This window comes from Medicago sativa, chromosome 7 (assembly GCF_051527215.1).
Source record: "Medicago sativa cultivar Bolivia chromosome 7, Bolivia_mono, whole genome shotgun sequence".
Lineage (NCBI taxonomy): Eukaryota > Viridiplantae > Streptophyta > Magnoliopsida > Fabales > Fabaceae > Medicago > Medicago sativa.
Genome location: NC_140755.1, coordinates 33,895,322 through 33,909,932, shown reverse-complemented (window position 1 = coordinate 33,909,932; position 14,611 = coordinate 33,895,322). Strand labels below are relative to the sequence as shown.

Sequence of the window (14,611 nt, the reverse complement as noted above, 5' to 3'; positions counted from 1 at the left end):
GACGTGACCGCGTCGAGAGCTGCTAAGGTGGGGCGTCCTAGAATGCAGTTGTAGATGGATAATACTGGTATGACCAGGAATGGTGTGTCGACCGTTCGTTCGTCCATTTCTCCTCCGATTGTCACACTCAATGTGAAATATCCCCACGAGCGCGTGCTCATCTCATTGAAGCCGTGAAGATCGGTGCCAGTGTAGGGCTTTAAATCTCTTATTTTCAGGCCCAACATTTCAAAGGCGTCTTGATCCATGATGTCGACGGAGCTGCCTTCGTCCACCAAACATCTTACAACGTTGTGTTCTCGAATGGTCACGACGATGACAAGCGGTAACTCTTCGTTGGACACTCCATTTACTTTTTCGTTGTCGGTGAAACCTAGCAATGTTCTCTTCCTGGCTGCCTTTTGGGGTGTCCCATGTGTCTCCCTTACTTTGACTATTTTCCTTTTGGCCGTCCCCATCGATGTGTCATTTGGTGCTGAGAATCCACCCATTATTGCCAGGAGAAAGATCCTGCTTCCATCTTTTTCGGCCCCACTATCGCTTTCAACGTCTGTTTGTTCTCTGTCAGCAGCACTCCACGTCTTTCTTGGTGGTGATTCGCCTCCTTCTGAGGATCGTTTCTTTTTCGGAGACTTTCTCGATGAGTTTCTCCAGCGTCCCTTATCAATGAAGCAGCCTAGTTTTCCTTTCTCTATCAAATCTTCAATTGCTTCTCGGAGCTGGAAGCACTCTCCCGTGTCATGGCCCCGACTTCAATGGTAGCGGCAGTACTTTGCTTTGTTGGTTCTTGCCGATTCCTTCAGGGATTGTGGTGCTTTGATGCCTGCTGCTATGAATTCCGTAGCGTAGCATTCCCGTAGGATAATTTCGCGAGACGCGTTGAGTGGATTGTAGTCTCTGGTGTGTGGGTGTGAGCCTTTAGTTTTCTCTTCCTTCAAGTATTTTATATCATTTTATGCAGTTCGATTTTTTAACAGGCGGATCTAAAGTTCGACGATTTTTTATGTATGTTATTTGGTTTTCATGTGCTTGAGAAGTTTGGAAGAGAGAAATAATAGAGTATTTAGCCAAAAGGACATATCTATTCATCATCTTTTAGATATAATTAAGTTACTTTCCTATTATTGGCCGAAGAGAAAATATGTTAATTTAGCTTTCGATTATCATGGCTGGTGGCTCAGCTCCTTCTCTTATTTGGATATTGACTAATAACACATTTTCTTTTATCGGTCGTTTGTGTGCTCAATTTGTAAGACTACAACGTTTCTCTTTAATACTTCTTGTGTTATAAGAAACACTTTAATCGTTAATATAATTCATTTTGCCTTGCTAAAAAGGAGGGTAGTGCTCCCAGTGCACATATCAAGGATTCAAAACAAGAAACTATTTTATAAAAAAAATCAAATATTTTGATTTCGAGTACTTTTCGGGGAACTCATTAACATTTTCTAAAAAAATCTTGTAAAAAAAAATATTTCCAAAAAAATAAATACAAAGCTAATAATTGATACGTTTCACTACTCCCTCCGTCCTAAATTATAAGTAAAAAAAAAAACTCATTTTCTGTCCCAAATTATAAGCAAAAAAGACCAACTTTTATCATATTTAATTATGTTTTTTTCAAAATAAAATCTTTTCCAGAGGAAAATTAAATGCAAAGTGCATTCAATTTGCTCTCTTTTTCATTTTCTCTATAATCAACTACCAATGGAAATTGTTTTTACGTCTTCCTATAAAATTTATTTCAAAGATAACACAAAAATCTATGTTACAAACTACTACTTCCTCCGTCCCATAATACTTGACACAATTGCTCTTATTACGCATGCCAATGCATAATTTTGTGTTTAAATATCTTGAATAATATATTAGAAAAAATTATAAAAACTTGATATTTTGAAAATATTCATCGAGACAAATCTAACGACATCTTATATGATATTTTTTTTGAACAAGGACATCTTATATGATATTATTTATCTTTGTATATTAGTAGAAAAATATGGTCAAAGTAAGTTAGGTCAAAATTACACATTTTCAAATGGGTCATCTATTGCGGGACGGAGGGAGTATGTTTTAATTTTCTTAATAAGTAATTTTGTTTTGTTTATAGGGTAATGTTAATCGGGGCCCCTGGGGCATCGGTGGTCCGTTTGGTTCGAGAGTTTTGGAGGGGAGGGGAGATTTTTAATTTGACGTGTTTGGTTCAATTTTTAGAAGGGGAAGGGAGGGGAGGGGAGATGAGCAAATTTTATTGCACCGTCTAAATTATCCTTATATTAATTTAAAATCTCAATATTATCCTCATAACAACATTTATTATTATTATGTTAGATTATCCTTGAAACAACTTTTACTATTATTAGGTTATCTTGTAACAACTTTTATTCCATATTATTAGCAATATTTTGTTGTAACAACTTGTATTCTATATTATTAACAATTTTTCCTTGTAACAACCTTCATTACTCTTTGTAACAACCCTATTACTAATCCATTATTCCATTCGTCTACATCATGTTGTTATCGATTACATCGTTATTGTTTCGTTACTTTATTATCCTTATTTAATTAAGTTTAAGGGTAAAACAGTAAAATAATTTTAAAATCCCTCCCCTCCCCTTGTGAACCAAACACACTTTTAATTAAAATATCTCCCCTTCCCTCCCCTCCGTTAAAATTCCTCCCTTCCCCTGCCCTCCTAATTCTCGAACCAAACGGAAGGGAGCAAATATAGTAACATTGCATTGGAACTTGTGCAATCAAGTCATTAAAAGTCTAAAAAGTATTTCTTTTAATTTAAAACTTTCTTTTTTTGGTTTTCTTAACCCGTTCTCCGGGGGCACCGGTTAACATAACCTTTGTTTATAATATGGGACGAAGGGAGTATTTCAAAAGATTTTCAAAGTTTCTTGGAATTCGGAAGGTTTTTGACCAAAGTTACATGTTCGGCCGTTCTCACTTTCCTTCGCGCTTTTACATTGCCCTTTCACTTCCGACTCTTCTACTATTTTTGATTTGTACAAATAGGTGACAATTTAACGGATTTTCAGTCCTTCAAATTTTAATGGCGGAAGATACAATAAGCACCTTACCAGAACCAATTCTCTGTCACATTCTCTCTTTTCTCGAAACCAAACAATCCGTTGCCACAAGTATTCTTTCCAAAAGATGGCAGTATCTATGGCTCTCTGTTACCACTCTGTACTTCACCAACATGACAGAGATAGACAAAAGCACCCATTTTGTCTACTCTGTTTTGCTGTCCCGTGATCCCGCACTTCCCATTAAGAGTATATGTCTTGAGGTTTTAGACGAGTTAGATCTACCTCACTGCCCCAGTGACAGTGTTACCAAATGGGTCAATTTTGTGCTAAAACGTGGAGTTGAATATCTTCATCTCAATGCTGACATAGTGACTTTACCTATCAGTATTCTCAGTTGCAAAACCCTTGTGGTTCTCAAGCTTTTTTATTTCACTGTGGAAGAGAGTTTTTCTTCTGTTTTACTTCCTTCTCTCAAAACCCTTCATTTAGAAGATATTTTGTTCCCTACACTTGAAGATTTTATGTTACTGTTAAATGGATGTCCAATTCTTGAGGATTTAATAACATCTTTCGTGCGTTTTCGTTCTTACGAAGATATAACTTTTGATGATCTGGAGAGCTTTTTCTTAAGTAACTTGACCAGAGCTGATATTGATTGCGCTTGCTATTATTTTCCATTGAAAGCAGTTCAATATGGACGGTCTCTGTGCCTGGTACTTGATCAGGTTTGTGTATGAAACTTACTATGGAATGGAAAAACAATGTGATTGATATGTAAATTTTTTTACCTTTCATTCTTGTGTTTTAGAATTTTAACCTTATTTATAACAGTTTATTGTTCTGCATATTCTAGGTTTGTGACTGTTGTTTTTGGATTTCCATACTGTTGTATTTGGATTTCCAAATTCTATTATCTACCGAAGTTGTTACTAGGTTGAGTCACGATCAGGTCGCTCTCTTTAAGACGTTTCGTGGCACTACCCAAAATTGTGCAAGGTAGACTATCAACCACGCCGCCTCCAGGATAAAACAAGCTCAGCTACAACTGTGCGGTTAACTACTGCACCGTAGAAAACCGTTCGAGAATTACTCCATCAAATATGGTACTAAGACCACTCTTTAATACTGAAACCACTTTAATATGGTATTGTTACCACTCTATTATGGTGCTAAGACCACTCAAATATGGTGTTACCACCATTCTAACCTTAATTTCTCCAATGTATCAATATGGTACTACGACCACTCAAATATGGTGACACCACCATTTCTCCTCAAATAGAAAATATTGAAATAATTTTTATATACCGTTAAGATCATTCTTAATTTCGACGGGACATTGTTTATTCCAAATAGGGACTATGATCTTAAAAGTACTCTTTATTCCGAAGGGACGTATATTACCGAAGGGACTATGAACTTAAGATCATTCTTAATTTCGAAGGGACATTAAACCGAAAAGGGACTATGGTCTTAAGAACACTCTTAATTCCGAAGGGACAGAAAGGAGTAGAAAAAGGAGAAGGACTTGTTAAACAAGTCGAAGGAGGGAGAAGAGATGAAAGACTCGTCAACACAAGTCAAAAAGGGGAGAAGAGAGAAAGAGTTCCCGACAACTCAGTGAAACTCTTTGGTGTGTGGAATGCACTGTCTGAGCTCTCTATTTATAGAGAAAATTCACAACTAATAAGTGAGAAACTTTGGGAACAAGTAATACATTACTTTGTCATTAAGTAATTCACATGTTAGATCTAGTACAAAAATATCTCAATTCAGTACCAAAATATATTATATTTAGTACAAAAATATATTATATTATGTACCAAAATATTTTAGCAAAACTTGGGGACTAAGAAAGCACTTTCTAATAATGATTAAATTAATTATTTAATTTATCATTTCCAAATAATAAAATATATATCAATATATATTTTTCGCTAGTGCTTATGTACCCCCATTAATTAGAGGTACACCCCCACTATATAAACACTACTAATGTGTGTGTTCCATCCGATGTGGGACTTCCACTTTTTTCAATTCACACAACACTAGTTCTACCCAACATGGGAATTTGTGTTTAGTCTTTTTACTCAATTTTCACACATGTTCCAACAATCCCCCACTTGAATTTAAAAAATGGTTTCAGAAATAACGTCAAAGACGTCTCCATAAGATTTGTTAGTAAACAAAGGTGTCGCTTACAACTTGAACCTTTGCATAGCGAGTAAAATTCTGATTAACAAGAGTTGCTTACAGCATTGAACTCTATCGAACCCACACACAAACCTTTTCATAAGGTGTATTCTAAGCCCGTGCGTTTATGGCCTTGCACGTGTATCCCGGTTTTAACGAACGCTCTAGGTATTCTGCCCCGAATTCCATAGGAACCAGCCCTTAGTTCCACATTCGTATAGGTGAGTCTATCAAGAGTACTCCTGTAGCTATGTACTCCACTCCAAATAGAGTATAAATCTCATTAAGAGTTTATATTATCTCATCATTCTATCGCTGCAGGAATCATGCTTTCTTACTTTTAACATAGCATGTTCTATCACTTGTGACTTGTTATTACCCATTGAACCTATTTCTTGGGATCTCCAGTCATGTAGGTTGGGTTACCATCACTTGTGACCATTGGGCATTAGTCCCATCCTATTGGATGTGTTTAGGACTTTCTTTCTAGTAATTCCTTTCGTCAAAGGATTAACTAATTCTTTATCAGTACGTACATGATCTACTTTAATCGTTCCTTTTGAGAGTAGCTAGCTCTCTACTTCTCTATGTGTTCGTACCTTAATAATCGCCTCTTACCATTGTGGTAACGATTCTCAATTTTGTAATAGCTGCAGACTATCACAATAAATTAACACTTCTGGAAACGGTTTTATCCACTAGGGGATTTCAACTAGCAAGCATCTTGTCAACTTGCTTCTCCACTAGTTTTCTCTAGTGTTCTGATCTCAGATTCATTCCATAGTGGACTGAGTCAATATCATTTGTTTTAACAAACAACTCCTCTAGTGATGCTCAATGTGCAGTCACTAGTCGCTAAATACTCATCTAAAAGATGTTCTAGTTTATATCTTGTACCATGTAAGTACAATAGGTTACTCCTAATGAAGTAATCCTAGAGTCATAGTCTTCTTAAGGCACCTCATGACTCTTTCTATAGCATGACAATGTTTCTCATCCGTCTACTAGTAAACTTGCACAAGAGTTTCATGACATCGGCAATGTCGGATCTAATACATTCAGTGGCATACCTAAGTACAGCCAATGATGCTCGCATATTCTGTTTTTCTAACTCCATCTCAAGTGTTCTTACACTTGGATCATAAGATATGATTGCAAGTTTACGGTGAAATAATAATATTTCCTTAAGAACTTCTCAACTTTGTGAGATTTATCAAAAAAGTTCTTTTTTTTTTGATCTAGTAATCTTGAAACCAAGAATTACTTCAACTTTGTCTAGGTCTTTCTTATCAATGTTATTGATAAACAATGATTTCACATAATTCATAACATGAATCTTTAAATCAAATATGAGCAAGTCGTCTTCATAGAGACATATGATCGTGCAAATACTATTTGTCATTTTCATTCACTTTATACTCATTCGATAGCATTAGAATGCCAAATTTTTCATGTCCTTCCTTAGGAGTTTATTTTAGGCCTCACAAAGAATTATCTAACTTACAGACTTTGTTTTCTTGTCCATGAATCACAAAATTTTTCAGGTTGTTCTATATAGATTTCTTCTTCTAGTTCACCATAAAAAGAGGCAACTTTCACATCCATTTGGAGTACTATCGAGTTATGAACGGCGGCTAAAGGGACTAGTACTCTTATGGATATGATTTTCGTGACTGGTGAATGAATGTCGAAGAAGTCTATATTTTTCTCTTTGTCTAAAACCTTTGACTACAAGGAGAGCCTTGTATTCATCAATCGTACCATCAGGTTTTAGTTCCTTTTTCCAAAATCCAAATACAACCGATTGATTTTGCAACTATGAGACAAGTCAACCAAGTGTCTTGTTTTGTTAGACTCTAGAAAATTCATTTCATCCTTTAAGGCTTAATGAATCTTCTTCCAATGTATAAACCATAAGGTCCATACTCTTTAGCAATTCTTGCTTTCCTACCTCTTTGAGGTTCTATAACATCCCGTACGATGTTCTCATAACTATTTCTAATTACATATAGTGCCCCCACTAGTTCTTAATTTTTAGAAGGGAATTTATTTTGCCCCCACTAATGTCGTGCTCCCATTAGAGCCCCCACTAGTACCCCCACTATTCTTTAGTTAAAGGGGTAAACATTTACATAGAAATCGACATCTTTTAAATTCTATGATCACTTTAACATTTAGGTCATAAAACCTATATGTTTCGTTATTTATCGCATACCCGATGAATACACATTCAAAGGCTCTACTAGTGAGTTCAACTCTCGGGGTCCAAAATCCAAATATAGTTCAGACAATCCCAAGTTCAAAAATAAGACAAGTTGGATTGTCTTTTCTTCAAAAATTTCTTAATTAAAATTTTTGTTCTTAGACTTGGGTACTCTATAAATTTCAATTTTCGTTATAAAAATTGAACATTGAAGCATATCAATTTTAGTTTTTCCAAAATTCACAGTCATCAATAAATATGATAAAAACATCATTTTATCATTTCTAATTTATGTGTCATCAAATTCACACATATCATAATTTATTATGTTTAGAGATTCATATTCTCTAAATTCTGATTTATATGAACTTTTGGTTCATATATCTTGACTGCAATAAATAAAATTGTCTAATTATAACGTTGGAATTAAATCCAAGTTACTCAAATTTAAAATTAAAAGCTTGTTCGTGATCAATTTTGACATGTCAAATATTAAAATCACACAACTTATAAAATAGAAGGAGAATTTAATTTCGAACATGTCATCAAAGACACAGTCTTTTTCCACAAGAATGCATGATACACAAGTCTCTCTTTAAGTCTGAGTCAACTCAGTCTTATTCAATAAAAATCTAAAATTCAAATTCTTTCTTATTTTTATAGCATGCAACAAGTTCAAACCTTAGCATTAGCATCAAAGAAAAATGGGTATTCGAAATTCTTGCATTTTAATATGCTAGCATGCGACTATGCATATCTAATATGCCATAAAACCCACCTAGTCCATTTATCAATGAGGATGCATAAGTTTATGGCATTCTTGTTACTGATTGAAAAACCATCACCATTACGTGACATAGGTTTTACCAAAAAGACTTATCATTATCAATTTTTGTTACTGTTTTGTAACAAACAGAACCAAATTATTTTCTTTTCAACTCCAAACATTTCTTATGTTTCGTAAAAAACTAAACTTGTTTGGTTTTGTAACAAATAATTTGTTTTGTAACAAAGTATTGTTTCACTATATGGCTCTGATTTCGAAACCATATTTCAAACAAATTCAACGTATTTGAATTTTTAATGTTGTTATTTAAAACAACAATCACTTCATCGTTTCAGTCAAAAGATGTATTTCTATAGCTTGATTTATCCTTATTGTATTTAGGGACAATTGAACCTCAATAAGTAACTTCTTCGGTAGACATAGCATATCGAAATGTCTTAAAATTGTTGTTTTTCGATTTCCATACTGTTGTATTTGGATTTCCAAATTCTATTATCTACCGAAGTTGTTACTAGGTTGAGTCACGACCAGGTCGCTCTCTTTAAGACGTTTCGTGGCACTACCCAAAATTGTGCAAGGTAGGCTACAACCACGCCGCCTCCAGGATAAAACAAGCCCGGCTACAACTGTGCGGTTAACTACTGCACCGTAGAAAACCGTTCGAGAATTACACCCTTAAATATGGTACTAAGACCACTCTTTAATACTGAAATCACTTTAATATGGTATTGTTACCACTCTATTATGGTGCTAAGACCACTCAAATATGGTGTTACCACCATTCTAACCTTAATTTCTCCAATGTATCAATATGGTACTACGACCACTCAAATATGGTGATACCACCATTTCTCCTCAAATAGAAAATATTGAAATAATTTTTATATACCGTTAAGATCATTCTTAATTCCGACGAGACATTGTTTATTCCAAATAGGGACTATGATCTTAAAAGTACTCTTTATTCCGAAGGGACGTATATTACCGAAGGAACTATGAACTTAAGACCATTCTTAATTCCGAAGGGACATTAAACCGAAAAGGGACTATGGTCTTAAGAACACTCTTAATTCCGAAGGGACAGAAAGGAGTAGAAAAAGGAGAAGGACTTGTTAAACAAGTCGAAGGAGGGAGAAGAGATGAAAGACTCGTCAACACAAGTCAAAAATGGAAGAAGAGAGAAAGAGTTCCCGACAACTCAATGAAACTCTTTGGTGTGTGGAATGCACTGTGTGAGCTCTCTATTTATAGAGAAAATTCACGACTAATAAGTGAGAAACTTTGGGAACAAGTAATACATTACTTTGTCATTAAGTAATTCACATATTAGATCTAGTACAAAAATATCTCAATTGAGTACCAAAATATATTATATTTAGTACAAAAATATATTATATTATGTACCAAAATATTTTAGTAAAACTTGGGGACTAAGAAAACACTTTCTAATAATGATTAAATTAATTATTTAATTTATCATTTCCAAATAATCCAAATAATAAAATATAGATTAAAATGTGTGATTAGTCCCTGCACTTTCACCTTATTTTGGTATTGGTCCCTGCAGTTGTTTTTGTTTGACTTTAGTCCTTGCACTTTATAAATAATTTGCAATTGGTCCCTACCGTTAGTTGACCGTTAAAAAAAAAGAGTTGACCGTTAAAGAAAAGAGAAAGGTTATAGGGTGCCATGTGGCATGTAATTATTGGGCCACATGGCACTATAAAAGTGTTTAAATTAATAATAATAATAATAATAATAATAATAATAATAATAATAATAATAATAATAATAATAATAATAATAATAATAATAGTATTAAAATTAAAATAATTGATTAATTTTCTTCAAAAACAATTATTAATTGTTATTAATTAATTAAAGAAAAACGATTCTTCATCTTAGAAACAAAGCTCCTTTTTCTTCCATTCCACTCTCCCTCTTCTTCCTCCACAAGTTCACTCACACCCCTATCACAACCCTTACACATAACTCAACAAGTAATGATACAACATACAAGAACCTAGATCTCCATCTTTTGAATCCATCTCTACTCCCGATCTTCAAATTCGACATTGCCTTCATCAACTTTGTTGTCTTGGCGCCGCCTTTATAATTTTCGTCCAACTCTTTGACATTCTCTTTTCAGATTCCCTTATTCTCACAACCCAAACCTGTTGTTGGAATTCGATTCGTTTTCTTTTTATTCCTGGATATTCGAATCCCTTTTGTGATTTTGAGGCCCTTATTCAAATTTTGGGTTTTTTTGTTGTTGTTTTGTGCTATTGGTCTGTTGAAGGATTTTAAATGATGATTGGTTCATTGTTGCTTCACTTGGTTTATTATTGTTCTTGTTTGTGTTTTTGGGTTGTTGAATTTCTATAGAGATCAAGAAGATGGGTTGGTTGGTGATGGTGTACTGTACTCACGTAACGAAGGAGAAGAAGTTTGGTGGTAGCAATTTTCTTAATTAATAAAATAATATTAAAACAAATTAAAAAACTTTTATTTATTTAATTTTTAATGAATTTTGTAAAACACCATGTGGGCCAATAATTACATGCCACATGGCACTGTGTTGACCTTCCTTCCTTTTTGTAACGGCTGACTAACGATAGGGACCAATTGCAAATTATTTATAAAGTGTAGGGACTAAAACCAAACAAAAAAACTGCAGGGACCAATACCAAAATAGGGTGAAAGTGCAAAGACTAATTACACATATAAGCCTAAAATATATATCAATATATATTTTTCTCCAGTACTTATGTACCCCCATTAATTAGAGGTACACCCCCACTATATAAACACTACTAACGTGTGCGTTCTATCCGATGTGGAACTTCCACTTTTTTCAATTCACACAACACTAGTTCTACCCAACATGAAAATTTGTGTTTAGTCTTTTTACTCAATTTCCACACATGTTCCAACAGTGACCCATATGGTTTAATTCCTACTTTTCATAATTTGACCCAATTGGTGCTTACTTCTTACTGTCAAAGTTGGCAATCTCTCTATTATGGTTGGAAATTCTTAGTAGAACCTCTCAACAACTGCCCTAAGCTGCAGAAGCTTGAAATTGATCAGGTTTGTTAGGGATAATAATATCTGTCTGATTCACTTATTTATTCACACTCTTAGAATTTGGGTTAGACATAACTTAACTCTACAATATTGGCATGTGAGCTAATAAATTTCCTCGTCTTATCTAGTTTCAGTCTTTTATGCTTTTTATTTTATGTGCATTGTTTACAGGATGACGCAGTGGAGGTATATTGGACTAGAGAAGATGCCATAGAAAGGTAGGCGGCCCCAAATTCTGTTCCGCAATGCCTTTCATTACACCTTCGAACTTGCAATCTTTTCAATTTCTTAGGCCTACCAGGCAAGGTTATGCTTGCAAAGTATATTTTGAAGAATGCAAGTGTTTTACAAACCATGACAATCTTTAACAGAGAACAGCCTAACATAAAAATTTAGGCTAAAGTGCACTTTTCCCCCCTTAACTTTCAAAAACTTGCAATTTTGGCCCCCTAAGTTTTAGCCCCATTGCAAATTTGGTCCTTTTTCCAATTTTGACCAGTCAACACTGACGTGGCATGCCACATGTGTAATTATTTAATTAAAAAATTTAAAAAAAACCATATAATCATTTTTTTAATTAAATAAATGAAAAATGAAATAAAAAAAATCAGAAAAAAAGCATTAAAAAAAACCAATTTTTTTTGTACTTTGCTTCATCTTCTCTCCTACTCCTCTTATTCATCTTCATCAACATCTTCAAATATTTATCAAAAAACAACAACATCACGTTTTTTTCTTCTTCTTAGTTCATTCCAAACACATAACCACAATCATCAAACACCATTTCTCTTTCAAATCCATCAACAACAACACAAAAATTCAAATTCGTCCATAAACATCATAGATCAAGTGATTCGAGCTAAGAACAACACACACCCTAGCTGTTTCATTTCGAATCACAAAGAGCAACAAACAACTTAAGGCTTCGGCTCTCATACCACAAAAACAGATCGAATTCAACACAACAAGTGAAGATTCGTCAATCAACACAAACCATTTCCAGAACCGTTATCCAACAATAACAACAATACAACTTCATTCATACAAAGACCCAATCAATCAATCACAACCGGATTTCGAGCTTCAAAGCATATTATCAGAGGCCAATTCGCGTTTTGGACCAAGGGAAGAAGCAAGAGCGAACAAAAACGTGAAGAAAGAAGGAGGTGAAGAGAGTTCCTGATGAAAAAAAAACGTGAAGAAAGAAGAAAGAAGAAGAAGGAGTTGCCTTAGATCTGTTCGTGAACAAAAAAGAATTAAAAAAAACCATTTTTTTTTGTACTTTGCTTCATCTTCTCTCCTACACCTCTTATTCACGGCAACAAAAGGACTCCGTAGTGATGCTTTGAGTGTTTCTCAATTCCAACGGTATCAAACCAAAAGGAAAGAGTTAAGGGATGAAAATGGAAGAAAACAAATGAATATTCACAGCAACTAAAGTTGCTTACTGTGACTGAGAAGTTTTCCGTCGCGGTTGTGGCGATTACCGGCACGGTGGTCGCCGGCGAAAGTTCTCCGATCATGAAATAAATTGAGGGGTTTTGAAGAAGGAGAAGAGATGAGTTCAATGGTGATATTTTTTTAGCCAACGGAGGCCGGAGTAGGGCGGCACATCGCCTGGAATGGTGGACGGTTGTGTGGTTTTGGAGAAGAAGAGAAAGCTTCTTCTGTTGTTAGTGTACGAGAGAGAGAAAAATGAATTTTTAATGTATTTTTCCTTATTTTTTAATTTTTTAATTTCATTTTTCATTTATTTAATTTAAAAAATGATTATATGATTTTTTTAATTTTTTAATTAAATAATTACACACGTGGCGTGCCACGTAGGCGTTGACCGGTCAAAATTGGCAAAAAGGACCAAATTTGCAATGGGGCTAAAACTTAGGGGGCCAAAATTGTAGTTTTCATACTTAGGGGGCCAAAATTGCAAGTTTTTGAAAGTTAAGGGGGAAAAGTGCACTTTAGCCAAAAATTTATTATCCTCATGCCCAAGGGCCTCTGCAACGTGTAAACTTAAGTTTCAATGTAAGTAGTAATTACTCTATGATTGTCATTAACTTTGTCTTTGGTGCTTGAGTCGAGGAAACGTGTTCCTTAAATCATATTTTAATTTTTTTTAAGACTTCATATCCACGTTGATCCATTTTGTGAGTAGTTTTATGCTTTATGACTTCATATCCACGTTGATCCATTTTTTGAGTAGTTTTATGCTTAATTCCGATTTGATGGTCATGGAAATCCTTAAATAATCTCTTATTTGCTTACCTATTTTTTTTTTTTTTATCTATTTATGACTTCAGATCCACATTGATACATTTTGTAAGTAGTTCTATGCTAAATTCTGATTTGATGCATAAATATGTGGTAGGAGGGTGCAATCGTTCTGTAAAAAAAAAGGGTAGGGTGCAATTGTAAATCACTGTCTCTTTTTATCCATGTTTCTTCTTTATTCTTTTTAATAAGCATGGACAAAGATTAAACGAATTAGTTGTATTCTCAAAGGATTCTTTATTTATTTGCCTTTTGATAGTGTATTAATGTTTTTATTGTCACACGAAAAGGGACTTGGTTCTAAATAATATTTTTGAAGACTTCTTGATCCATGTAGTTGACCTTGACTAACAGGATAACGTGTTGTTGTTAGTGTTATGTTCTGATTGCATGTATTTGTCTCTTAACCAAATTTGATCAGAAATTGATTTCTTAAATGAGATAGTATTGTATTTACAGTTAATAAAGGATTGTAGGCAATTGACACACGAGCAGGGCACATTGTATTTACAGTTAATAAGGATTTCTAAAGTCATAAATATTATAATTACAAAGAATGAGCCTCATTGCATGTCTAACTGTAGCAATTGACACACGGGCAGGGCACATTGTTTTGGAGAGATCCATGGATTGGTACTAAAAGATAGGTTTGAGAGATTATTTCTCATCATAACTGAAAAAGAGGTCAAAGGAGTGGATTTGTGTGGGGAACGAGAGGGTAGGGCGGAGAGAAGTTGAAATTGGAACTAGAGAAGAGAGCCTTTTAATTGTGAGAATGAGTTTGTTGGTTACATGCCGCAGAGTGATAAAAGAAGAGGGTTCCTGGAATGGTGTTGCTGGAGGAGTATATTCAATGTGAGGAGCATATGCGGTGTTCAAAAGGGGAAGCCGCACATCCAAAACCCTTTTAGGATAAGTTTGTTAGGCACAAAGATGTTCCTCCAAAAATATCTGTATGTTGTGGAAGCTGTTTTAAAATAGGTTACCAACAAAAGATAGTCTAGTAAATACGGGAGCTGTTCT

General features: G+C 34.5%; 1 protein-coding gene across 1 annotated transcript; it reads left to right on the top strand.

Moving 5' to 3' along the window:
* Nucleotides 1-3,067: 3,067 nt before the first annotated feature.
* LOC146905812 (F-box/LRR-repeat protein At4g14096-like) lies at nt 3,068-11,539 on the top strand. Its single transcript, XM_085728645.1, has 2 exons — nt 3,068-3,772; nt 11,489-11,539. The coding sequence occupies exons 1-2, from the start codon at nt 3,068-3,070 to the stop codon at nt 11,537-11,539; spliced, it is 756 nt and encodes a 251-aa protein (XP_085584771.1).
* The last annotated feature ends 3,072 nt before the right edge of the window (nt 11,540-14,611 follow it).